The sequence below is a fragment of the Vulpes vulpes genome, chromosome 11, assembly GCF_048418805.1.
Source record: "Vulpes vulpes isolate BD-2025 chromosome 11, VulVul3, whole genome shotgun sequence".
Taxonomy (NCBI): Eukaryota; Metazoa; Chordata; class Mammalia; order Carnivora; family Canidae; genus Vulpes; species Vulpes vulpes.
In genome coordinates this window covers 52,093,459-52,118,354 of record NC_132790.1, presented here as the reverse complement: position 1 = coordinate 52,118,354, position 24,896 = coordinate 52,093,459, and the positions used below count along the sequence as shown (strand labels likewise).

Sequence of the window (24,896 nt, the reverse complement as noted above, 5' to 3'; positions counted from 1 at the left end):
AACTTTGCAGCGCATTCACCAGAGGTCAGGAGCCAACCAGAGCAGTGAGAATCATGGCTGAGCTCTAACCACAGACTCCAGGTCCTACCAAGAACATGGCTGTCCCTTAGTTCTGAAATTTCCCACTTCCGGAAATCAGACGAACAATGGGGAAATGAGGAAAAAACAAAACACAGATTACATTTTCACCAAAACTCAGAAAAACACACAAACTCCCAAGGTGGGTGGGATGTTGGGACCCAACCCCCAGGGGAGCTGTCAGCAGGGCCGGCCGGCATTCTGGGGTACAGGAAAGCAGACCTCATCTGGGCCTCTCCCCTAGGGAAACCTGCTGGGAGGGTCCAACATCCTGGGGGCCAGAAGTCAGGGGCCAGGGCAGACGGCCTCCTGCCAGCCTGGGCTTGGGGAGACAGAGGAAGCCGGTGGCTGCCCTGAGCTCCATGGAGCCCCTGCTGGTAGCCCTGGGCGGTGCAGATTCAGCCAGTAACAGGAATCTGCCGCTTGGCTATAGACGAGAAGGGGAACAGGCCTCCCTGTAAGAATCTGCAGCCCGTGATGGCCATCAGCTCACCCGCTCCAAAGAGTCCACAGCGCCCAACCTAGATACCAGCAGGAGGCTAGGAAACGGCAGTGCGTGAAATGAGAACCCGCAGGACACAGAGGTGAAAAGACGCCGAGAGGGAGGCGAGACACTAAAGCACACACACACACAGAGGATGGAAACAAGAAAAGCGGACAAGATGGCAGAAAAGGAAATACCTTTGGTAATGTCTGGAGAGAAATCAAGAGACAATAAGAAGATAGGTAGAAGGAAGCTAGCACATACCTCGCTGGAGTCTGGGAAGAAGGAAGCCAAAATAGTGGCACCAAACAAATGTTTAAAATACCCTTCAAGAAACCTTCCTAGAGCTCTTTGAGGCAGATGCGGTTGCAACTACAGCAGAGCCTCAGACGCCCAACTCCTGTTCCTGACTCACTGCTGTTCACTCTCCCCAGGGAACAAGTCGGGCAGGAAGCCTCTGGGAAGACACCCAGGGAACCAAAGGTGGCCAATTCACCGAATTAGAATTACTCTAACCAGCTGCAATGTAAAATCTTTGTAATAGGTATGTGTTGACTTCATCAGAGCACGAAGGAAAAGAATCTCAAAATGAAGGACCAGTTCTGATGTCCACCAAGACTCTAAGAATTGCTACAAGAAAAATTCCGTGTGGTGAAGGTCCTAAGACTTGGGATCATTTTCAGATGAGGATCCACAGGTGACCCACTGATCTGAGATTGTTAAGCAGATTACCTCCATCAGTACTAAGCCCTGAGTTGAGGTTGAAGTCACCACTGCGATGCTTAACTCAACCTTTTTGAGAAATTGAGTATCTGTTGTTAAAAAAATAATAATAATAAAGAAAAGAAATAAAAGGAAGAAAAGAAAGAAAGAAAGAAAGAAAAGAAAAGAAAAGAAAAGAAAAGAACAGAAAAGAAAAGAAAAGAAAACCTTCCTAGAAATAATACAGGACCTCAGCCAATGCATTCAGAATGCCCTGAGCATCCAGGAAAACTGACCCACAACACCTGGCACAGAGAGTCAGCACATGCACTTGACACTACGACATGCCAATGTCCCACCCTCTGGACAGTGCAGGGACAGACCTAAAAGATGTTCCAATAAAGAAAGTGAAGCCTAATATGTCACCTGCAAACTGTCCTACATGTCCTGAATAAGCAAGAACTCAGAGTGCAGTTCCCACGAGCGGCTGGAGTAAGCCAGAGGGAAATCCAAGCAGAAGGGCAAAACAGAACAGCTTTGCAAAAAGGACTGGTGGTGAGCACTGAACGTGTTCATCCACAGAAGAGATGGAGATGGAGTCGGGGACAGGGACAGCAGCACAGATGATGGGGTGGAAACAGCACAAGCCTGGTACAAAAGCGGGGCCTGCAGGACCCAGAAGCGGCCCATACTGGGAAGCCCACAGGCCCACACAGAGAGCCTAGGACTGCGTGGGAGGGAGGGCAGGGGTGCCCAGCCACTCACAGACAGGGGACTGACAGGGTGGTTCCAACAGAGGCCCAGGCACACTGCTGGGAACTGGAAAAGAAAAGGCAGAAAATCCCAACCACCAAAGAAAACCATAGCGAAGAAAACAAAACAAGGCCTCTGTGAACTGCTGCTTCTGGCCAGGGAGGCATCGTGAAGCGCCTCCTTCAGCCACGTGCACAGATGGGCCCTCACCTGGGGCCTTTCCTGGACGGAGGGAGGCAGGAGCATCAGAAACACTTAACCGGAACATTATCTATCCTGTTACTTAACTGTCCACACATAAGCGGCTTCCTCCACATGACCAAGTCTTATTTACGGATAATGGGAGCTCTGATGTTCTTGAGAGGAGCTTTGTATCTTGAAAAGAGCATTTGTGGTTCCTTTGGTTTTCAAAATTAATAGTCACTGCACTAATTACAAAATTCTAAAATCAAAGTTTTTCCCTAAAGCTTTATTCTATTTATAAGCCTAGCGAATATTTATATTCACTTTTAGGGGCTCTTTGATTCCTATTTGCTTTTTTTTTTTTTCCTATTTGCTCTTGTAACTGAATGCTGCTGAAATAGTTTAAGGTACATGCATAAAGTAACATGTACTATTTCACTTTTGGTAAACATACTTTAAATGTCTCTAGCAAGTAAGAGCTTTCCAAAAAACTCAAAACAAGTCTAAGAGCTAACAACTAAACGTGAACTAAACACTAAACTAAATACCAGCCCCAGAGCCCTGTGGGGTGACCCCAGGGACACGCACGGTTGTACAGTGTGATGATGTGCAGGCAGTTCAGCAGCTGCCGCTTGTACTCATGGATCCTCTTCACATGCACGTCGAACATGGACGAGGGGTTGATTTTCACCTTGTATTCCTTCTCCAGGAAGGCAGAGAACTTCAGCTTGTTTTCCTGGGGAGAAGAAAGGACAAGGATGCTCCAACCCCCTGAGTCCTCAAGGTCAGGGCCAAGGGGACATGTCTGTCCCTCATCCAGCCACAAAGCAGAGCAAAAGCTCCTGGAGGCCTTCTGAGGATGGGGGGATCGGGCAGGGATGCTGAATGTGGGCGCACACCAGGAGCGGCAGAAATATACGGGAAACTAGACCAAAAAGCAAACCTGCACAGAAGCAGAAGAGTACGAAAAGCAGAAGGAAAGGGAGTTGTGAGAGTGGTCTAAAGGGACACACATGGGGCAGGCAGGGCGTGAAGACTCAGATGAGGGACTATTTCTGGGTCCTAATACCATGTGGCAGCCCAGCCAGAGAGGCAGGCTCAGGAGGGGCCACGTTCTTGGTCATGGCTGCCACTTGTCAGGTTTGGAGGGCTCCAGGGGCCCCAGCTGGTCTGGCTGCGAGGCTGGCTGCCCTGGGAAGAGGCTCTCGTGCAACCCACTGGCATGCCGCGTACAGAGATGCCAGGACGGGCTGGACTCTCGGAGTGCCTCCCGTGGATGAGCATTTCCGGCAGGGTGTGAGGCAACGGTGTGCTTGGGCCGCTCTAGGATCTGCACCTGCCTGCCCGCCTCCTCGTGACCTGAGCACTGAGTGGGGTAGGTGGACTTGGTGGACACCCGGGTCTGATACCCAGGTGATACAGGGCTGCTGTCCCACACTGGGCCTACCTGCTTCACCTTGGCCACATCTCTGATGAGTGCCTCGTCATCAACCAATGGCAGCAGCTTTTTGAGCTGGCTCAGATCAGTCAGGAAACCCTCCCCGATTTTCTGCAGGATCATAAAGGGACACATGGTTTCTGCTTGTTGTGGGATTCACCTGGAGACTGTCCTCCCATTTTGTCATCCCTATCTCTGCTTTCCTCCCTGGATCTGCTCTGGCTTGGCCCCAGGCCTGCTTCTCTCTTACAACACCTGGCTGTCAGGAAACACCTCCACACCATGGCCACAACCACCAGAGGCCACCCTACCCGGGGCTCTCTCTCAATCAGACCTGGGCCTGCTCCCAACCAGGACATTGCAGTCTGGTCAAGCTCAAACATCCCTAACAATCATGCAGACCCCTTGTCTTGTCCCCTTCACAGACACACCACAAACCTGAGGGACCACGGGGGGCCAGTGGCTCCTCACCCAACCCCAAGGCCTGCAGCCTCCAGCCACTTCCTGATTGGGTGGTGGGTCCAAATGCACCTCTCATCAAGTCCCCAGCTAAGTCTCCCTGTTGCTAGTTTAGGATAATAAGGAAAACTGGCCTCCAAATGCCCTGGTCATCTCCAAGGCCTGTCCTCCTCCTGCCTGCCTCACCAGGTCCCGAGCACTGCTGGCTCGGTCCTAGACCACAGCCCTCCACCCAAGGAGAGATTCAGTGCTCCCGGCTCCCTCCTGTTAGCCCTTCGGATCTGCACTGTGCCATCCCGTTTCCTTTCCCAGGGACACCTTCCCTGACATACACAGCAAGGACAGGCAGCATCCCTGTGGCAGTCTCTCATCAGACGCCACCCTGCAGCCACCCACTGTGTTCTCAAGGCAGCACAGCACCTGGGGTCACTGACTAACCGTCCAGCCTGGCCCAGTGCCTTCCAAATCTGACCCCACATGTCCCCAGCCAAGAGCCACTTCTGGTCAACACAGAAAGGAGTGATCGCTGTCCCCTTGGCACCTGCTGGTGATGGGCAAGAGCTGAGATGCTACCTGTGCCCACAGCTGCCTGGAGACTCAAAGGCAGCTGGTCTCACCTCCACGATGGTGTCAGCCAGGCCCGGGTTACACAGCAGCAGCCACCGTCGGGGTGTGATGCCATTGGTCTTATTCTGGAACTTCTCTGGCTCCAACTCATAAAAATCCTTAAAGCTAAAACAGGAAACAGGCAAGGATCACAAACCCTGTGTTTTGAATAAGGTGAGCAAGAGAACATAAGGAAATCCCCTGGAAGATCATGAAGCTTCTGTTTTCTAAAGGGCACAGAGCAGTTAGCATTACCGCATGCTTTGAGGACAGTGGGCCCACAGCACATTCAAAGCACTGCACACCTGGCCACATGGCGATGAGCACAGTGGCGGCAGCATGGACGGGCCATCTTCCACAGTGACCATGACACTGGACATGTGTAGGCTGCAGAGCCTGAGAACCAGGGTTTAGTTTCCTCATCTGTAACTGGGGACACACCCCACTGAGAGCTTTGCCGTGGGAATTAAAGACTCAAACACACAAAACCTTTGGGTGAGCACTAGGAACACAGAAGCCCCACATGGACAGAGCTGCTTGGCATCTACCTGGTGCTCACGGAGGTGCTCCATACACGTCTGGGTCGAGGATGGAGGGAAGCAGTTCCAAGACTACAACCCGCCAAGCAAGGGTAGGGAATTCCTCCTTCCTCTCGCTGATGAGCCCTGGCTCTTCCTGCCCTAACCTCCATGCTGTCTAGGCATGGGGCCCTTGTCCCGAAGGGGGCACTTCTGGCACCTGACTAGCAGTGATGGAGGGAGAGGACACAGAACAGAGGTGGGCACTGGTGACAGAAGGCTCCACACCTCAACATCACCCGCTGAGCTGGAGGCCTCAGTGTCTCTAGGCACCCACTGATACATCCTACACAGTTCGGTCAGTGCCCCTGAGGGCAGCAGAGCAATTGTGCCCCAGCCACTGCTGCTAACAGTCCCCAAAGGCAGATGTGGGGTTGGGAAGGAAGCATACCCAGCTCAGGGCAAATACTGGCCCCACTCACACGGACTGCTTCACGATCTCCGAGTGGATCCTTGCCACGCCATTGACCACGTGGGACCCGATCACACACAGGTGGGCCATGTTAATCCGCTTGCAGTCCCCCTCCTCGATCACAGACATCCTCCGCAGGCGGTCCACATCCCCTGGGAACAGGGCAGCCACGTGCTATTGCCGAGACAGAGAGCTGTGAGCAGGAGGCCCACGGGCCTGTGCGGCAGGTTCCACCTCCTCCAAGGAAATCCTGAGGCTGCTGCACCCCAGACGTGCATTCGAGCTCTCAGGATGCACCTCCCAGAGCCCAGAGTGCAGGAGGAAGCTCCTCCCTGCTGCCGTCACCCAGGGAAGAGCCTGAGCCGACTGGGGGACTGGACTCAGCAAAGCTGTCCTGCCAGTCAGAGGGCCTTGGTGCTAAGGTGTGCCATGTGACTCACAAGGAAAAGACAAGAGTGCTGCCCTCCTGGCCTAGGCAGGGTTTAACCACAGCCTGACCAGTTGTGAACAGCTACTTTTTTTTACCAAAAGGTGAAAAAACTCAACTACAAGGGCTCCTGGGTGGCTCTGTCAGTGAAGGGTCTGTGCTCAGCTTAGGTCATGATCCCAGGGTCCCAGGATCAAGCCTCACATCAGGTCCCTGCTCAGCAAGGAATCTGCTTCTCCCTCTACCTCTGTCCCTCCCCTCACTCATGCTCCTGCTTGCTCTCTCCCGTAATTAAAAAATCTTTAAAAACACAAAAAACAAAAAACTGAACTACAACACATCGGGATTCTAAGCTACCCTTTTCTTTTTCTTTTTAAGATTTTATTTATTTATTCATAGAGACGGGGGAGGGGGAGGGCAGAGACACAGGCAGAGAGAAGCAGGCATCACACAGAGAGCCTGACGTGGGACTCGATCCAGGGTCTCCAGGATCACGCCCTGGGCTGCAGGCAGCGCTAAACCGCTGCGCCACGGGGGCTGCCCCTAAGCTGCCCTATTCTTGTACCATTCTGCTGTCTCCAGGCAACAGAGATAAAAGAGATGCTGCTTTGTTTCCAAATCACCCAAATGCCACTATGATGTCCTAGGACAAAGGCATTTCAGGAAAAGATACAGGTGAGGCCCCACTCAGGAATGGTAACATTTTAAAAAGACTTGAATCCACAACTCCCACATACACTGCAGGGCTCTAGGTGTGGGGACAAGCCATCAGCTCTGCCAAGCGACTGCTCTGGGACTCCAAAGTCCTCTGCTGGGCAGAGGCTATTACGGCATGTGTCCCAGGTCAGATGACCCCGTGTGGGGGACAGAAGGGCCCTCCACTTCTGCCAGGTGCAGGTACATCCCACCATCTCCACCCCCAACAACAGGAGGGGTCATCTGAGGGGCAGCACCCCCAAGCTGCCACTTGCACCCTTGATGCTCACATCCAGGTGCCTCTGGTTGATGGCATAGATGATCTCCAGGTGCCGTGGCAGGAGGTTCTCAAACATGGACACAGGCCAGCGCTCCAAGGCCTCAGGTAACACAGTGTGGTTGGTGTATGCACAGGTCTTCTTTGTGATCTCCCAGGCCTACAACATTCCAGAACATTCCAATGTGTTTTCTTTAGAAACAGTTTTTCTACCAGCTGCCTAGGCAAGGGGCAAGTCCAGGATCAAAGGGAGATGTTCAGATCCCACCAGAAAGGGGCCCAGCCAGCTGCATGTCTCTGCCCTCGGGGGCCTGTCTAGAACCTTTTCGAAGCCTACAAGTGAGCCCCATGCCTTTCGCATTCCTGACATGACTACGTATGCTCTATTTCCTGACAGAGCACACACATAAATGAGTAACACTTACCTCACCACCTGGCATCATTCACTTTCTTCTGTAAACCATTTTTTATTGAGCACCAAACAGTTTTCTCTTTTATTCCCACCAAACTGATCTCACACCCAGTCCAAGAACACTGGGAAACTGTAATGCCCCTTCACTGTCCAGGAGCAGACAGGACCATGGTAGGGCTGCCCAGCACCCCTTGGACGTGCACCCCAAACCAGAGAGGGACTCTGAATTCTACAAAATGACATGAAACTTGTTTCACAGTTCTACATGTTGGTTTACACTACATCAGGAAAATGTTGTTACACTAGTATCTAGGACCAAATAAGTCAGGAGAATGCACTTATAAAAATGTAAACAACATGTTTATTTACACTTAATACTTCTGGAGGTTTTGCCACAATTCTAAGATGAGAAAATGTATGTGAGAAGCTCTAAGAAGTTTTCAATTAGCAATAATTGCGCCTCAGATAAACCTCACTGGCTACAATACTGCCACTGCGTAAAGCTGAGAAGCTCTAGGAAGTGTCAGAATCCTTTTCTGTCTTCCAGAAAACTGCTCTTCTGTGCCTTTGCACCATGCCCCACGTACCATGTCCTGGTCCATTGGAGCCCCATCTTCTCAGGGAAAATGTCCCTTTCTCCCCAGGCCACACAGGAAAGGCCTTCCTCAGCATCCTAGGGCCAGCTCAGTACTCACCACTGTACTGGGACAGGATCAAAGGTGAAGGGGACCCGTCACCCCATGTGCCCAGGTCTGGTGGGTGGACATTGTCACCCATGTTGTGCCCAGGTCCGTGGGGAATACCATCACTCCCTATGTCCAGCTCTGGCAGGGAGAGTGTCATCACATACGCCCATCATTGTGGGGACACCTTCACCCCATGGTCCCAGCCTTGTCTTCAGTGCTCACCTTGTCCCAGTCCACTTTCTCCACATCCACCAGTATCCTCATAAGCTCCGGGATGGCAAGGGCTGGGTGCGTGTCGTTCAGCTGGATGGCAACCTGCAGTGTAATAGGGCAATCCTCCTCAATCCCCTTGCCTGCCACAGTGGTCAGCAGCCGCCCACCCCTGAGGAGCCTGGTCTATAGGGCCGACAACAGGGAGATGAAACCATGGCACAAGTACTGAATCCAGCACGACAACCAGCCAAGAAGCAGGGAGTGCAACAGGGCCAGAGAGGCTACAGGGAAGGACCAGAAAGACCCCAAGGGCAGGCCTGCAACAGGACCTTCAGCCCACCCCCAAGGCCCTCCTCATGCTCCCCACAGCTCTCCATGACCCAGAATGTTCCTCTCACCTAGGCTTTGTTTAAAATCACTGAGCCCAGCCTGCCAAATGCATCATGCTTTGCCAGCGGGAGCCTTTTACAGTATCCCTGGCTGCTCCTAAGGGTGCCTTGTGTGGCCCTGGTCAGGGAGGAGGGGCCCAGTCCTGACAACAAGGAGACCAGGATAAGGGGGGCTGCTGTCCTGTGCATCCCCTGCCTACCTGAGTCCCAGCCTTGAGGAAGAAATTGAGCATAGGAACAGCCTGTCCTTCCGTACTGGGTTCAAGACCCATCAACAAACCAACCTTGTCCGGGAATGTCTCAAAACAGGTTCTCACTGGGTCCCGGCAGCCGAACTTGGAGGACTTAAAGCGGCGAATGATATCCTGAAGGGTAGCAGCCACCACAAAGTACTCCTGCTTCAGGCGGAGCTCCTTCCCCTCGAAGAACTGTGGAAATGGGACAGCGCGGACACCAACAATAGTCAGCGGGCCACCAGAGGCCCTCAAGGGCCCTCTTAAGACCCAGGAAGGGCACTAGGTTGAGGAATCCTGCTCCAGGGATTGCAGAGATGCATGTGTGCATGAGGAGAAGCCCTTGAGTGCTGCATGGTGCTGACACCTCCATCCACATCATCCCATGCCCAAAGTCAGGTACCCTGCAGCTCAGGGGCACAGACAGAAGGTCACGATGGCCTAACCTACGTGTGATCTTCAGACAGGGAGGCAGCCAACAAAGGGTCATTCTGCGCTGTGTGAGCACACCAGGCAGGCAGGTCTCAATCCTCAATAGCCAGGGCCACTCAGAAGCACAAGCTCCAAAGAGTCAGTATTAAGAGGTCTTGCACCAGAAGCTTTCGAATCTCCTTGAAATCTTGGTGGAGGAGGGGAGGATGGGGTATGTTTGGTCGTAAGCTTTTACCACCAATGCACTTTGCGACTATTATGTTCATATTACTCTGATTAAATAGAAAACACACAACCCACTAAGGCAAATTCCAGGGCTCTTGTCTGGCAACAACAAAGCCAGGAGACACTAAATTTGGTGGCAATGGAGCTTGCGGTTGTGACTTCATCTAGTGGGTAGTGACACATACTAAAAGCTTTTCAAACCATATGACTGGTATATGTCTCGGGGCATCACTGAAAAATAGGGACTGCTGTCCCCACTTGAGATATGGATCACCCAACTCTTGGGGAAGTGGCATCAGGTGCCCAGACAGCAGAAACCAGCCGCATGTGAGGTCTGACAAGCTCACATCCCCCACACGTCACCCTGCACGTGGCCTCGTATGGAGTCAGCTGAGACCAGCTCTCAGGCGTGGCTGCATATAGGGCCGTGAGAAGAGGCCAAGACCCCCCTGAGGCAGCCCCTTAGGGAGAGGACTAAGGGGAGATGCTAACAAGCACACCTGGACTTACGAGGCTTCATCAAGCATGCGGTGCTGCCCTCACTCCACAGAGCCACTCGAGGGCTGCTGGTGGCCACTTATGTGGTCTCAGCTGATAAATGTGGCCCTTCTAGAGAGCCCCAGTCCCCCCAGCACACTTCCCTAGCAGATGAAAACCAACCTCATGAGCTACTCACGTTATCATTTGGATACAGGACTCTGGAGATGTTCTCAGCCAGGTTCCTGTCCAGGACCGCCTCGATGTAGCCACCCACGTTAACTATGAGCAAAACGATGAGATCAGGACCCAGGTGCTACCCTCTGGCTCCCAGTGAGCCCTGTGCCTACAGTTTCTCCCTCCCTCCCCTGAGCTGTGTGAGGGGCATCCCTGAGCAGGAGGTGTAGCAGAGCCACGGTTCCACTGCGCCCTCATATACCCTGTGGGACTCCAGACCCCCTGTTCTTTCCTGAAGGCCCAGGTCCCACGAGCGCTGGCCATGCCTATGGGCCCTCCCTGAGGAGCCCACCCTCCACCCTCCACCCTCTGCTGTGGGAGCCTCATGCTCTCCACAGCAGTGACAGCGCAGACAGGACAAAAGTTGCACAGGGCAGGTTTGGGAGAAGCCACGCAAAAGAGAGCAAGAGGGGAAGAACACACAGTCATGGAGCTTAAAGTCGTTGGGCGCCTTGGCGGACCACAGCCTCATGGTGTTGACGGTGTTGTTCCTGTAACCCGGCACTGGGGTGTCGTAGGGCATGGCCAGCACCACCTGGCCAAGGAAAGAGGGGCAGTCCGGTCAGCCAGAGACACGGTCTCTGGTCCACAGTCCTTGGTCCCCAGTTTCCTCACCCCCCAGTGGCGCTTTGCTCCCTGCCGATGGCCCACCTACCCACACTCTGGCTCTTCTCCCACTGCCCCAAAGCCCTGCAACTCACCTGCATCAGCCGTGGCCCAGCCCATGGGCATCCCAGGCCCCGGGGGAAGGGCCCTAACCACACTCGCGAGTTCGCGTGGGTCTTCTCCGACTCCCCTCCTTCAACACTGGCACTGATTTAAGAATTCTTTCCCCTTAGCTGCTCAAGGAGCCACTGTGTTAGCCTTATTCAGGCCCCGTCAGTAGCCGCATCTCCTGGGCCCTGTCCTCTGCTCTCCACACCAGCCTCCTCTTGCTAGGCCCTGCTTGTAATATTAGGACTCAACCAACTTCTCCACAGATGGCTTCTATTCCTGACTCCATTTCTCAGCATCTGCAGAAGGCTCCTACTGTTGGAGGCCTTGACTTCTAACCCTCAGAGAAACCAAACCAGCACACACTGCACTTACAACAGAAAAAGGAAGAGCTTACTCTCCACCCACAGAGCCTGCCTTGGCTCCTCCTGCCTCCCCTCTGTCCACAAGTATCTGCTTTCCTCTTACCAAGCACAGGAAGACACGTACAAGCCTCAAGGTCACTTCCAACCCTCAGACCACTCGATGGGGCTTCTCACACTCGTGGGGGCTCATATGGGTTCAACTATGTGGCTTTGTGAGATGAAATCCACTCTGACAGCCAAAAGAACTGCATGATAGCATCACTAGAGCCTCAGTATTACCTTTCCCTTCCACTGTCCTTGGCTCCCCACAGCCTTGTCCAAGCCAGTGACAAGCCCTGCAAAGCATCCCTAACCACCTCTCTTTCACTCTCCAAGGCCAAGCCCTCCAGGTGAAGGCCTCCGCCATACTCTTTCTGAAGTACCCCAATGGTCTCTACACCTCCCTATGTACACTGATATGCTCGTCTTCTACAAGCACATGCTCTGGGATAACTGACCCCTTCTCTGGTCTTTCAAATTAAATACAAGTTATCATGGCATGTTAGGCCTACATAATATGGCTCTGGACAGCTTTAGCCTATGCACTCTGTTTAAAACTTATGCTGCAGAAAATCGAGATGATTCACTTTTGCCTGCCTGGGACTTCCCTGGTCTCCCAGGCTCACCTCCCCACATCTAGACAACTGAACTGTTCATTACAGCTACCTGCCTCATGAAGGCTCTCCTGTGACCTCCCTTAGACCCCTAAGACCACCCAGATGTGCACTATCTGCCATCCTAGAGCCTGGACTGGACTCTCCATGCTCTTGCCCTGGGCCCCTTGTCAGTGCCTGTGCCCTGTTTTGGGACATCCACTCTGCTCACCCACACTGCCCAGGGCTTTAACCCGGGAGACACTACTATGGCCTGTGGTGGGAGGTCAGCACACTTATCAAGTGCTTGCTCTCTGGAGATGCTGAGGGGCCAGCCATGTCCCCCAGGGAATCAGTGCCCTGCCCCTGTCACAACACTGTCCTGCTGGCCATTTAACAACTGCTGGTCTCAACTCCAAAACAAGGCTCTTAAAATACAAAGACCATGGCTTCACACGGAGCCTTCTTCACTGGGAATCTCCTGGCAATGCTTAAGAATCGGGAGTATGAGGACACAACCTCCCAGGCTTTTACCCTGAGTCAGGTTCTCTGGGGAAAGAGCACACCTCCCTCTCTTAAAGGGAACCCGGTGTGACAATGAAACATGGCAGTCACCTCACTTAGCCCCACACCGCCCCAGGGATGCCCAGGGTGGATACCTGCGTGTCCAGCCACCTGACACCCTCAGGGGTGTGCTCCACTCTCCCGTAGAAGTGTACAGGGAGCATGTACTCGGGCCGTGCCTTCTCCCAGGGGTTGCCATAGCGCAGCCAATCATCTGCCTCCTCCACCTGCAAAGGGGCCAGCAGTGAGGGGAGCTCTTGCAAGGCAGCAGGGGGAGACAGTCCTGGGTGCCGGGCTGCCCCCATCCTCAGCCCACACTGACCACACTGTTGAGACGATGCTGCCTGACATGGAAATAAACTACAGCCTATCTACAAGGCAAAGATTACCAGTTCTAGTCAAGGCCTCATGTTCACAAATTAACATGTTGGATTATTAAAGAAACTAACTTAGATAAAAGTCAGAAAAATGCTTTAAAGTACAAAGACATTAAGAATCACCCGAATTTGACAATAAAAAGGAATGAAGTCCTGCTGTGTGCTGCAACATGGGTGAACCTTGCATACATGTTGAGTCAAAGATGCCCCCATAGTGTATGGTTCCATTCACAGGAAATGTCTAAGACAGCCAAATGCATAGAGACAGCAGGTAGATTAATGGTTGTCAGGTGTGAGGGTGTGCCTGCAAATCCACGCTAGATTTCTTTTTGAGAAATGTTCTGGAGGGGTACCTGGATGGCTTAGTCTATGAAGGACGGCTTTGGCTCAGGTCAAGACCCCAGGGTCCCTGGGATCGAGCCCCACATCAGGCTCCCTGCTTCTCTCTCTCCCTCTGCTGCTCCCCCTGCTTGTGCGCTCTGTCAAATAAGTAAAATCTTTAAAAAAAGAAAAAGAAAAAAAAAAAGAAAATGTTCTGGAAATAGACAGTGGATAGATGCCCAACTTTGTAAATATATTAAAAGCCACTTCATATCTCAATAAAGCTGTTATTAAAAACAAAAAACAAAAAGAATCGCTGGTACCCTACTGGTTGGAGAAGGACACCACAAATGAGTGGGCACTAGGGGCAAGGCTGCCTATGCAGCAGGAATGCCTGGACACATCACTGGAAGACATTGCTTTTCTGCTAGGCCTTCCTTAAAGTACTTTATTTTTCAAAGCCTGCACCCAGTAGCATCCAAAATCAGTAAATACACAAAAAAAACCTCGCTAATAAAGCTAAAAGTCCCATGGACTCTAACCATCCTTGAGTCCCATGGACTCTAACCATCCTTGAGTAGAAGAATTTGGTGGGGTTGCAATGGAATAAAGAAATTTGGTAAGCAGTGAATAAAGAATTATAAATTAAAACTTAAACAAGAGTCTTTCTTCTTCAAATTTTTAAGAAATATTTATTTATTTTAGAGAGGGAAAGAAAGCGCACACAAACATGTGGGGAAGGGGCAGAGGGAAGAGAATCCTAAGCAGACTCTGGGTACACAGTGGAACCCAACATGGAGCTCAATTTCACAACCCTGAGATCATGACCTGAGCCAAAGCAAAACCAAGAGTCAGACACTTAACGACTGAGCCACCCAGGTGCCCCTTTCTTTTTCAAATTTAACAAGCAACCCTATATACAGGCATACCTTGAAGATACTGCAGGTTCGGCTCCAAACCACCACAATAATAAAGTGAATACAGCAATAAAGAGAGTCAAATGAATTTTTTGGTTTCCCAATGCATATGAAAGCTATGTTTACACTACACCGTAGTCTATTAAGTGTGCAATAGCATTAGGTCCTAAAAAACAATCCACATACCTTAAATAAGAAATAATGCTAAAAAATGCTAACCATCATCTGAGCTTTCAGCAAGTTGTAATCACCAATCACAGATCATCAGAATAATGTAACAATAAAGTTTGCAATGTTGTGAGAACTACCAAAACATGAAAGAGACATAAAGTGAGCAAATGCTGTTGGAAATATGGGATTAACAGACTTGCTTGATGTAGAGTTGCCACAATCTTTTAATTTGTAAAAAGCGGTTATGTGTGAAGCATAATAAATTGAAGGGCAATAGAACAAGGTGTGCCTGTATGTTACTTTGACAGTTTTCTTTTTTAAATATTTATTATTTATTATTTATCTATTTATTTTATAGTAAGCCCTATGCCCAATGCAGGGTTTGAACTCATGATCCCAAGATCAAGAGTTGCATGCTCTGAGACTAAGCCAGCCAGGCATCTTGGTTTGGTTTAAAACAAAACAAAACAAAACAAAACCACCCTGTTTTGTTTTGTTTTGTTTTTTTAATGGTTCTTACACAGAAGTAAAAAGTCAGGAAGAATATTTGGGGACACCTGGGTGGCTCAGCGGTTGGGCGCCCGCCTTCGGCTCAGGTTGTGATCCCGGGATCCGCAATCGAATTCCGTATTGGGCTCCCTGCGAGGAGCCTGCTTCTCCCTCTGCCTATGTCTCTGCCTCTCTCTCTCAGTCTATGTCTCTCATGAATAAATAACGCATATATCTTTAGAAAAAAATATTTGGTTGCAGTTTGTGCCGTGGCTGAGGTTATTGCTTCCACATACGTCTCTCCATCATACTCCTGGCTGGGCTTTTCTGCCTGGTGCAGGCAGCTATTCATCACGGGACCACCCCTGTGTCTTCTGATCTGGCATCACATCCTTGTACACTAGTGAGATTCTCCAACACAAAGCCTGGCCATTTCCTGCAGAGTAATTCCATGAGTTGTTTGCAGAAGCAGCACCTCCTCAAATATAAAAGGTGGTGGTGGGGTCTTCTCTCTGGACCCCCATCTCTGCCCCCCTGACAAACAACACTGCTGTCTGACCACTGCCCAAATTTAATTCTGCTGTAGCTAAACTCAATTAAAAACTGACCAGCTAGGGCAGCCCCGGTGGCTCAGCAGTTTAGCGCCGCCTTAGGCCCAGGGCGGTATCCTGGAAATCCCAGGATTCAGTCCCATGTTGGGCTCCCTGCATGGAGCCTGCTTCTCCCTCTGCCTGTGTCTCTGCCTCTCTCTCTCTCTCTCTCTTTCTCTCTATGTCTCTCATGCATAAATAAATAAAATCTTAAAAAAAAAAACCCAAAAAAAAACTGACCAGCTCCCATGAGACCTGGGTGGGAGGAGGGTGAGTTTATAACTCATCTATCATCCCACAACTGTCTTTAAGCTGTTATGCAAGATGATAAGAGGTATAGGAATGAGAACACCAGAAGAAAGAAATGTCTGCAAGCAAAAGACAACACACAAAAAAACCTTCCTACCTATAACCATAACATCAAATAAGAAAGGATGGGCCTCAGAGTTTCTGTCTAATGAATACACATTGCACCAACTGTAAAGAGCTTGAATGGGTCAAAGCACAGGTAGGTGTACAAAGGGCTGGGGTACCTCTGATAGACACACACACACATAAGAAACTGTGCATTAAATTATCCAGAATGTACCAGGAGGAAAAGTGAAGTTCTCTTTAAGGTTAGAGAGAGTAGATCTACAAATTAAGCAAGAGATGCAAATCTGTTTTAAGTTTTCTCTGTTAGCCGTATTTGTCAACTTTTTATTATGAGTGTTTTCAAACATACAGAAGTGTTAAAAGAATTGGCAGCGAACACTTGTGCACCTTCCACTTAGGATCCATAATTGTTAACATGTTGTTATACTTGATTTATCACACAACCATCAACTCATTTATTTCTTGACGCATTTCAAAGTCAGTTGCAGACATCTGTGCACTTCTCCACGAACAGTTCAGCATGCACAGCATTAAGTTCAGTTCATCCTGTATTATTATTTTTAGGTCAATATATATACAACGAACTGTATAAACCTGAAGAATACTCACTCTTGAGGAGTTCTGGCAATTGCACATGCCTGTGACTCAAGCCCCAACATGATCCAGGAGCTTGCCATCACCCTAGGCATCCATCTGTTCATGTTCTGTTACGAACCTTCTAATCCCAACCACAGCCCTGCCTTATAGGTCACTATTGGGCCCCAAATTATATATTATGTAAACTATTCTCCAATCAAGTGCCTTCCATTTTGAAGTCCTGAATGAGGGCAATGAGGCTGCACTCAGGTTTTAATCTTTCCACTGACGCAGTCTTAGCCACCTCACTTATCTGTGGTCTGATGCTTCAGAATCCAAGCTATTCTTCCTCAGAACTACTTTGCTTTTGCAGTCTGGCCTATAACCCCCAGGATGCTGTCTGTCACTGGCGTCAGGGAGTGAAGGCAGGAGGTAGGAACAAAGCCTACAGTAACTGTTTCTCTAACTACTTTGGGTCAATCATCCCATGGAGGGTGAACCAGGGAGGGCCACCCTTTGCTCCACACTGTGGGAACCAGAACACAGTCCTCAAACCCTGGTGCTTCTGTGAGACCAGCCAGGCCCTTAATCCTACCCAGCAGGCCTCCCAGGCTCACGTAGAAGTTATGTGCACTGAGCTCACACAGGAGACCAACCTCCGACAGCCCATGAAGAACTCTGAGGGATGCACGGAGCAGGATAGCCCTGACCTGTGCCCAGGACTGGCAGACAATCTCTTCAAGAAAGACTTTAACATATAAAAAGCTGAACTGAAAGTGTTTTCTTGTATGCATGAGAGCTGGAAACAAGGGAAGAAATGGAGACTCACTTACCTGCCAGCCATTGACAATCTTCTGGTTAAAAATCCCAAACTCATAGCGGATTCCATAGCCATATGCTGCCAGGCCCAAAGTGGCCATTGAGTCAAGGAAGCAGGCTGAAAATTCAAAACACAAAGCACTTCTTGGGTTCAAAGACAATCAGCTTTGAGGCCCACTGGAAGCAAAGCCTAGATACCCACGTGAAGTAAGCACTTGGATCCAGCCTCTGGGCACCAAATGGCAATCCAGTGGTGACCTGTCTGCTTCTGATTTCACGAAATGAAAAGGGAAACCCTTACGATCTCTTCAGCTTGAGAGCTGAAGGGCTGGGCCAAGGGGGTGCTCAGCGTTGGGGCGGGGGGAAAGGACAAGGGCAGCGTTGGGGCGGGGGAGAGGACAAGGGCAGAAGTGAGGTACCCACAGAGAGCCTCATCTAACCCTGAATGCAAAGTCCTCTCACTGTTTGCTTTGTCTCAGCTTCATCAAGGCTGAAGGCCTCCCCACCCCTGCATATTCCACTTAAAATCCAAGCTGTTTGGAGAGTAAGGTAACACCACAAAATAACTACACACTAACAAAGAAGGCACAGGAATGGGGCTGGCAATGGACATTTTGCCATCTATAAGGACTCAAATACCTAAGACCCAAAGTCCCCAAGGCCAGCAGGAAGGTGGCTGGAGCAGCATGTCACCATAAGGAGCCTTTATTCCAATCAAAATGTCTTAAAAAAACCCAATGTTTTAAATATTTATTTATCTGAGAGGGTGAGAGAGAGTGAGGAGAGGTGGATAGAGATGGAGAGACAGTCTTAAAGCAGACTCTGCTCTGAGCACAGAGCCTAACGCGGGGCTTGATCCCACGATCCTGAGATCATGATCTGAGCTGAAATCTAGAGTAGGATGCAAGGCACCTGGATGGCTCAGTGGGTTAAGTGTCTGCCTTCGGCTTAGGTCATGATCCTGAGGTCCAAGGATCAAGCTCCACATCAGGCTCCCTGCTCAGTGGAAAGCCTGCTCCCTCTCCCTCTGCCACTCCCCCAGCTTGTGCTCTCTCTGCCAAATAAATAAATAAAATCTTTAAAAAAAAAAAAAAAAAGAGTCGTATGCTTAACTGACTGAGCCACCTAGGCGCCCTGAAAAAAAAAAAAATGTTTTTAAATAAAGATCCAGGAGAGGAAGCCTGGGTGGCTCAGCGGTTGAGCGCTTGCCTTTGGAGTACCAGGATCAAGTCCCACGTCGGGCTCCTTGTATGGAGCCTGCTTCTCCTTCTGCCTATGTCTCTGCCGTGCTCTCTGTTTCTCATAATAAATAAAAATCTTTAAATAAAAAAAACAAAGATCCAGGAGGCAGCCTTATTGGGACTGGGTGGCTCAGTGGTTGAGCACTGAGTGGTCTGGCTCAGGGCATCATCCCGGGGTCCTGGGATCCAGTCCCACATCAGGCTCCCTGCATGGAGCCTGCTTCTCCCTCTGCCTAGGTCTCTGCCTCTCTCTGTGTGTCTCTCATGAATAAATAAATAAAATCTTAAAAAAAAAAAAGGCAGCCTTATTAAACTTCTAGATTAAAAAGAAAAAAAGTCTACAAGAAATACCAGTAAATAAAATACTTCCTCAACTGAGCAAACATGCCCAGATCCCTGTTATCAACCTTGTGTTAAGGGGAAGGGAAGGAATAAAAATATCCACAAATGTAAGATCTGGGCTCCTGTTTCGAAGAAATCATTCTTGCAGGAGGGACACAGGACATATCAAGTTACAGTGGGCTAGGGGCTACCCACATCCACAGGGTAAGAAGAGTCCACGGAAATAGAGGGCCCCAGAGGAGGTCACACCCATTCATAGGCGAGACCTGTGGCATCACAGAAGTAGCAGGAAAGGTGACTAGGAAGTTGACAGGAAGCTGACTGTGGCCTGCAGACACCCTGAAGCCCTGATGGAAGGCCAAGGATGGGACTGCCCTGGCCGACAGTCACCAGCCTCAGAATAGGAGGAGTGGTTAGGTAGCAACCCTGAGCTGTGAAGGGGAACAAGGGGTCTAGAACCTCCCCCTGAGCTTGGTTTTTACTGACTGGGAAGATGGCTATGAGCAGCATAAGGCCATCAAGGGTGAAGGGGGCTGCAGGGACTGATGCCATAAGGCCTTGCTACACCCTGGGGGCATGCTGCCCATCAGTGAGGCACACGATTCCATCTGTGGGTAGGTTCAGCTTCCTCTCTGGGATGATCTCACATCATAAACTAAAAGAGATCCCTGCATCTGAGAGCAGATGTAGAGGACACACAGGCTTCTCACATGAAGAGGAGGAGGTGGGACAGGCCTTGCCATTGTTTCCTTATATAAAACCAAATGTTGTTTTGTTTGGGAGAAACATATTCTGCTTCTATAATTTCTGAAGAATTTAACTTAAGATTTGAAAACATAAACACATACACACACTCAGATAAATTTTAGGGCATCTTATCCCTCCTTTACAAAATGGTTAACTCCCCAAAGGGGCAATAATGCAGTGACAGGTGCCTGAGTCCACCCTCCCGTGCCCTCCACACAACAGCAACATAAAACTTGACTTACTTCTGTTATAGAAACACTATGCCCAAGAGCCTTGAAGCACACAGCAAAACCAATTTTCACTTCTAAATTCTTGGAGTTTTTTAAAGTTTATTTATTTTTTAGTAATTTCTACACCCAATATAGGGCTCAAACCCACGACCATGAGAGTCACATGTTCTTCCAACTGAGCCCACCAGGCAGTCCTCCACTTCTAAGTCCTTCACTCAGCTCCCTTTGCCCTAAAAGGCTAGCAAAAATAACCCAAACAGAAAAAAAAACAAAACAAAATTGGATATGCTCTCAAACAGAATGGCCCCAGGAAACAATATCCCAAAAGGAACAACTGCTATTTTGGGGCAATCCATTTACCATAGTAAAGCAGGAAGAGCCTGCCAGCTGGGCTGCACTCATAAATCATGTGTGTGTGTACACATGTGTATGTGTGTAGATGTGTGCATGTGTGTTTGTGTGCGTGTATGTATACTGTGTGCCTATGTGCGTGCATGTGTGTGTCTATCCATCTTTCTCCCAATTACTGGCTGTGGAAAGTGGTTAGTATATAGGAAACCCCTCCCAGTGCCAGCTACCCAACACTGGCAAGCCTGGCCTTCATGATAATTAGGAGGCATCCTTATGTGAGAAAACAACGTTTTGCATTTTATTCAACCCTTATGACACACCTTCCCATCCACTCAGAGGGGCCAATCTACCCCCAACAAACCGCTGTTGGGATGCAGCTGAGCTTGGCCTCACCATGTGATCAGCAACCAGGGCACCACATCAGGAGAGGCCATGCCCTAGTCAGATGGCGGGGTTACCTGCCAGCCTCCCCAGGCCTCCATTCCCGAGGCCAGCGTCCTCTTCTATTTCCTCCAGTTCTTCCAAGTCCAACCCTAGCTGTGAATAAAAACAGGGGCAACATTTTTATATTACTTAATATCTTCCTCACGCAAAGGTAGAAAGATACTGAGTGTCAGTTTACATCAATCCAAGATTAGAGTCTGCTTTTAGACTTGAAAACCTAATATTAAAATCTGACATTTTATCAATGCATGAAAGTTTCCAGGTATTCCAAAAGCTGCCAAACTACATAAGAATCAATAATCAAAATGAGGCATGGTTTAACAGCCAAAGATACTTATAGCCAGGTTATTAACCTATGTATGGTGAACAGATTACAATATGTATCCTAAAAATGAAACCAGTGCTTTAACTGGCTATATTTATTATTTGCCTCTTCTCTACATTTAGCTGTGGAACGCCTGTTGTGCTTGGCTTCGGGTCACTTTCTGGGTCACTCACACTGCTGTGCAAGTCAGCTAAGTGCGTCTGTGGGACGAAGTGAGCTTAGGGTCCTCTTGCTCTGCCATCTTCCATGGAACTCCCATGTAACATCTTTTTCTTTTCTTTTCTTTTATTATTTATTTATGATAGTCACAGAGAGAGAGAGAGAGAGGCAGAGACACAGGCGGAGGGAGAAGCAGGCTCCATGCACCGGGAGCCTGATGTGGGATTCGATCCCGGGTCTCCAGGATCGCGCCCTGGGCCAAAGGCACGCGCCGAACCGCTGCGACACCCAGGGATCCCGTAACATCTTTTTAAACCAAAACCTAAAAGGACTTTTCCTGTGGCATTCCAACTGCATTCACACAATCTTGTGAAACAGGTATGGAATGTTAAAAACCAGAAAGAAAGGAACAAGGTCCCAACTTCTTCACCTGACTCAAAACCATCCCAGAATGGTTTGGATAGGCAACTGTTCCATTAACCTGGCTTAGTGCGTTAAACTTCACAAACAGCTCACGTTAATTATCTTGATGAATGTGTTTTAAACTCCAAGAGCAGGATGCCTGGGTGGCTCAGCGGTTAAGCTTCTGCTTTCGGCTCAGGGTGTGATCCTGGAGTCCCGAGATCGAGTTCCACATCAGGCTCCCTACATGGAGCCTGCTTCTCCCTCTGCCTGTGTCTCTGCCTCTTTCTCTCTCTGTGTGTCTCTCATGAATAAATAAATCTTAAAAAAAAAAAAATCCAAGAGCTATTCTTTATTGGAATTACATTTATCAATTGTTTATCAAGTTAGAAATTTAAAATAGATTCAGGTTTTTTAAGTATTATGTGAATTCATTTTAAAAACAAATAAACCCATTAATGTTAACATAAACAATGTAATTTGATGAAATATAACTATAGTTTTTAAAACAAATTTAGTGAGAATAGTGTTTTACATTTTTATAAATTTTTTCAATAAATCTTCTGCTTTACCATTCAACCTATTGAAATATCATACTTCATAGAGCCTCTGGAAAACTTCATTGCATAGTCATAAAAGAGCAAAAATAAATAGTTCTGACCTAGTGGACCACTTGAGAAAATCTCAGAAGCCCCAGGGTTCTCTGGACCACACTTCAAGAATCTGATAAATTAGGAAGGGTGGAAGCACACTTGTAAAAATATAAAGATCAAAGTCAGAGATGATTTAGTGTCTATTAAGTAAATTGAATGGTATTAACACAAATAATAATTCAGACTAAGATTTCAAAATATTGACTTAATTCCCATAGCAATTTCAAGGAGCACGTTCCACCAAAAATATTTTGAGCATGTGGGGGAGGCAGGATTTACCCAGCACTACACACTGGCTCCAAGCTAAGAAACATGTTTAATTACATTTTCCAAATTTGTCTGACTGTGGAAGCTCTTATTCATGAAACATTTACTAAAGTCAGAGAGCAGCACACCACATAAAAGCAGGCTAAGAGCAGATGTGGGAGGTGAATTTTTTTTGTTTTCACCTTGAATGTTGTAGGCACACCTCAGCCTAATCAGACACATTTTGCCATGAGTTTGAGAGTATTCAAAAGAGGCACAAAAAATAGCTGACAGGAAATCCAAAATCTTTTTTTTTTAAGATTTATTTTTTTAAAGATTTATTTATTAAGAAGTCCAAAATCTTGCTAAAATGGCCTTCTGTACTGAAGACCAAGAAAGAGCATGATAGAGCACCCTGAACCTAGTTTTGTTCTTTATTGAGATCTAATTCATGTTCCATATCAAATTTACCCTTTAAAGTGAACTATCCAATGGTTTTTAGCCTATTCACAAAATTGCACAACCACCACTAATTCCAGTACTTCACCACCCAAAAATAAAACCCCATACTTACTGGCAATCATTCCCGGTTTCCCTATTCCCCTAGACTTCGGCAATCACTTGTCTACCTTTCCATCACTACAGATTTGCCTATTCTGGTCATTTCATATAAATGGAAACATAAAACACAGGACCTTTTGTATCTGGCTTTTCAATTAGAATAATGCATTCAAGGGCAGCCCAGGTGGCTTAGCGGTTTAGCGCCACTTTCAGCGCAGGGCGTGATCCTAGAGACCTGGGATGGAGTCCCACATCGGGCTCCCTGAATGGAGCCGCTTCTCCCTCTGCCTGTGTCTCTGGCTGTCTCTCTCTCTCTCTCTGTGTCTCTCATGAATAAATAAATAAAATCTTAAAAGAAAAAAGAATAATGTATTCAGGGTTGATCTGTATTGGAGCACATATCGGTACTGTTTATCATTGTGCAGCTTTCCATGGTATGATTATTCCACGTTTTGTTTATCCATTTATCAGTTGAGGGATATTTAGGCTTGTTCCACTTTTGGGATATCATGAATAATGCAGCTATGAACATTTGTGTACAATTTTATGTGTGGACAAATGTTTTCATTTTTCCTGGAAATAAACTTAGAGTGAAATTGCTAGTTTACATGGTAATTCTATGCTTAACTTTTTGAGTAACTGCTAAACTATTTTCCAAAGTGGGTCCATCATTTTACTTTCCCCTAGCAGTATATGAGGGTTCCAATTTCTCCACATCCTAGCCAACACTTGTTCTCGGTCTTTACAATTATAAGCCACTCAAGTGGGTGTGAAGTGGTATCTCATAGTTCTGATTTGCATTCCCTGATGACTAATGATGCTGAGTATCTTTTCACACGCTTTTTGGTGATGTGTATACCTTCTTTGGGAAACTATTGATCCAAGTGCTTTGCCCATGTTTACATTAGGCTGTCTGTCTTTTTGCTGTTGAGTTGTAAGAGGTCTTGATACATTCTGGATGCCAGACCCTGATCAGATTTATGATTTACATATACTTTCTCCTATTTTGTTTTTTCACTTTTCATATTTTATTTAAATTCAATTTCCCAATATACAGTATAACACTCAGTGCTCATCCCATCAAGTGCCCTTATTAGTACCTGTCACACAGTCACCCTCTTTCACTTTGACTTCTTCATAATGCCTTCTGATGCACAAAAGTTTTTAGTCTTGTCCAATTAACTATTTTCACTTTTATTGCTTATGCTTTTGATGTCATTTCTAAGAATTTACTACCAAATCATGAAGAGTTACCCATATATATTTTTCTAAGAGTTTTATGGTTTTAGTGCTTATATTTAAGTTTTTGATCCATTTTTTAAAAAAAGATCTTATTTATTTATTCATGAGAGACATGGGGCGGGGGGGGGGGAGAGAGACAGAGACAGAGAGAGAGAGAGAGAGAGAGGCAGAGACACAGGCAGAGGGAGAAGCAGGCTCCATGCAGGGAGCCCAATGTGGGACTCAATCCTGAGATTCCAGGATCACACCCTGGGTGGAAGGGAAGGCAGACACTAAACCACTGAGCCACCTAGGAATCCCCTGATTTTTTTATCTATTTTGACTTAATTTTTGTATGTAGTGTAAGATAGAGATCCAACTTCATTTATTTGCACATGGACATCCAACTATTCTAACACCATTCATTAAAAAACTATTTTCTCTAATGAGTTGTTTTGGCACTCTTTTCTTTAAAAAGAAAAAAAGCAAAAGCAATGGACTGTACAGACTACCAAAAGCACAGGTGACAAAAGAAAAACCTGGACTTCATGAAATACAAAAACTTTTCTTTTCTTTTATTAATACCCAGAAGAGAACTAAAACTCAACAATAGCAACAAAAACAAACAGCTCAATTCAGAAATGGGAAAAAGACTTAGACATTTCTC

The 24,896-nt window shown here is 48.0% G+C and overlaps 1 protein-coding gene and 1 pseudogene across 4 annotated transcripts in view; both read right to left on the bottom strand.

The window, feature by feature from the left end:
- PYGB (glycogen phosphorylase B) overlaps positions 1–24,896 on the bottom strand; it is a 58,667-nt gene that overhangs the window by 9,376 nt on the left and 24,395 nt on the right. For 2 of the 4 annotated variants that reach the window (XM_072727396.1, XM_026016394.2), the window contains exons 3-14: positions 20,677–20,755; positions 17,322–17,425; positions 12,768–12,899; positions 10,821–10,932; positions 10,360–10,442; positions 8,994–9,221; positions 8,414–8,506; positions 7,107–7,253; positions 5,704–5,867; positions 4,715–4,829; positions 3,648–3,749; positions 2,789–2,936 (exon numbers count right to left, since the gene is read on the bottom strand). In XM_072727396.1, the coding sequence (XP_072583497.1) occupies positions 2,789–2,936; positions 3,648–3,749; positions 4,715–4,829; positions 5,704–5,867; positions 7,107–7,253; positions 8,414–8,506; positions 8,994–9,221; positions 10,360–10,442; positions 10,821–10,932; positions 12,768–12,899; positions 17,322–17,425; positions 20,677–20,755 (1,507 nt within the window). The remainder of the gene's footprint in view (positions 1–2,788; positions 2,937–3,647; positions 3,750–4,714; positions 4,830–5,703; positions 5,868–7,106; positions 7,254–8,413; positions 8,507–8,993; positions 9,222–10,359; positions 10,443–10,820; positions 10,933–12,767; positions 12,900–17,321; positions 17,426–20,676; positions 20,756–24,896) is intronic. The other 2 variants (XM_026016396.2, XM_072727395.1) reach the window with 1 other exon arrangement.
- LOC112933293 (U4 spliceosomal RNA) lies at positions 7,882–8,010 on the bottom strand (annotated as a pseudogene).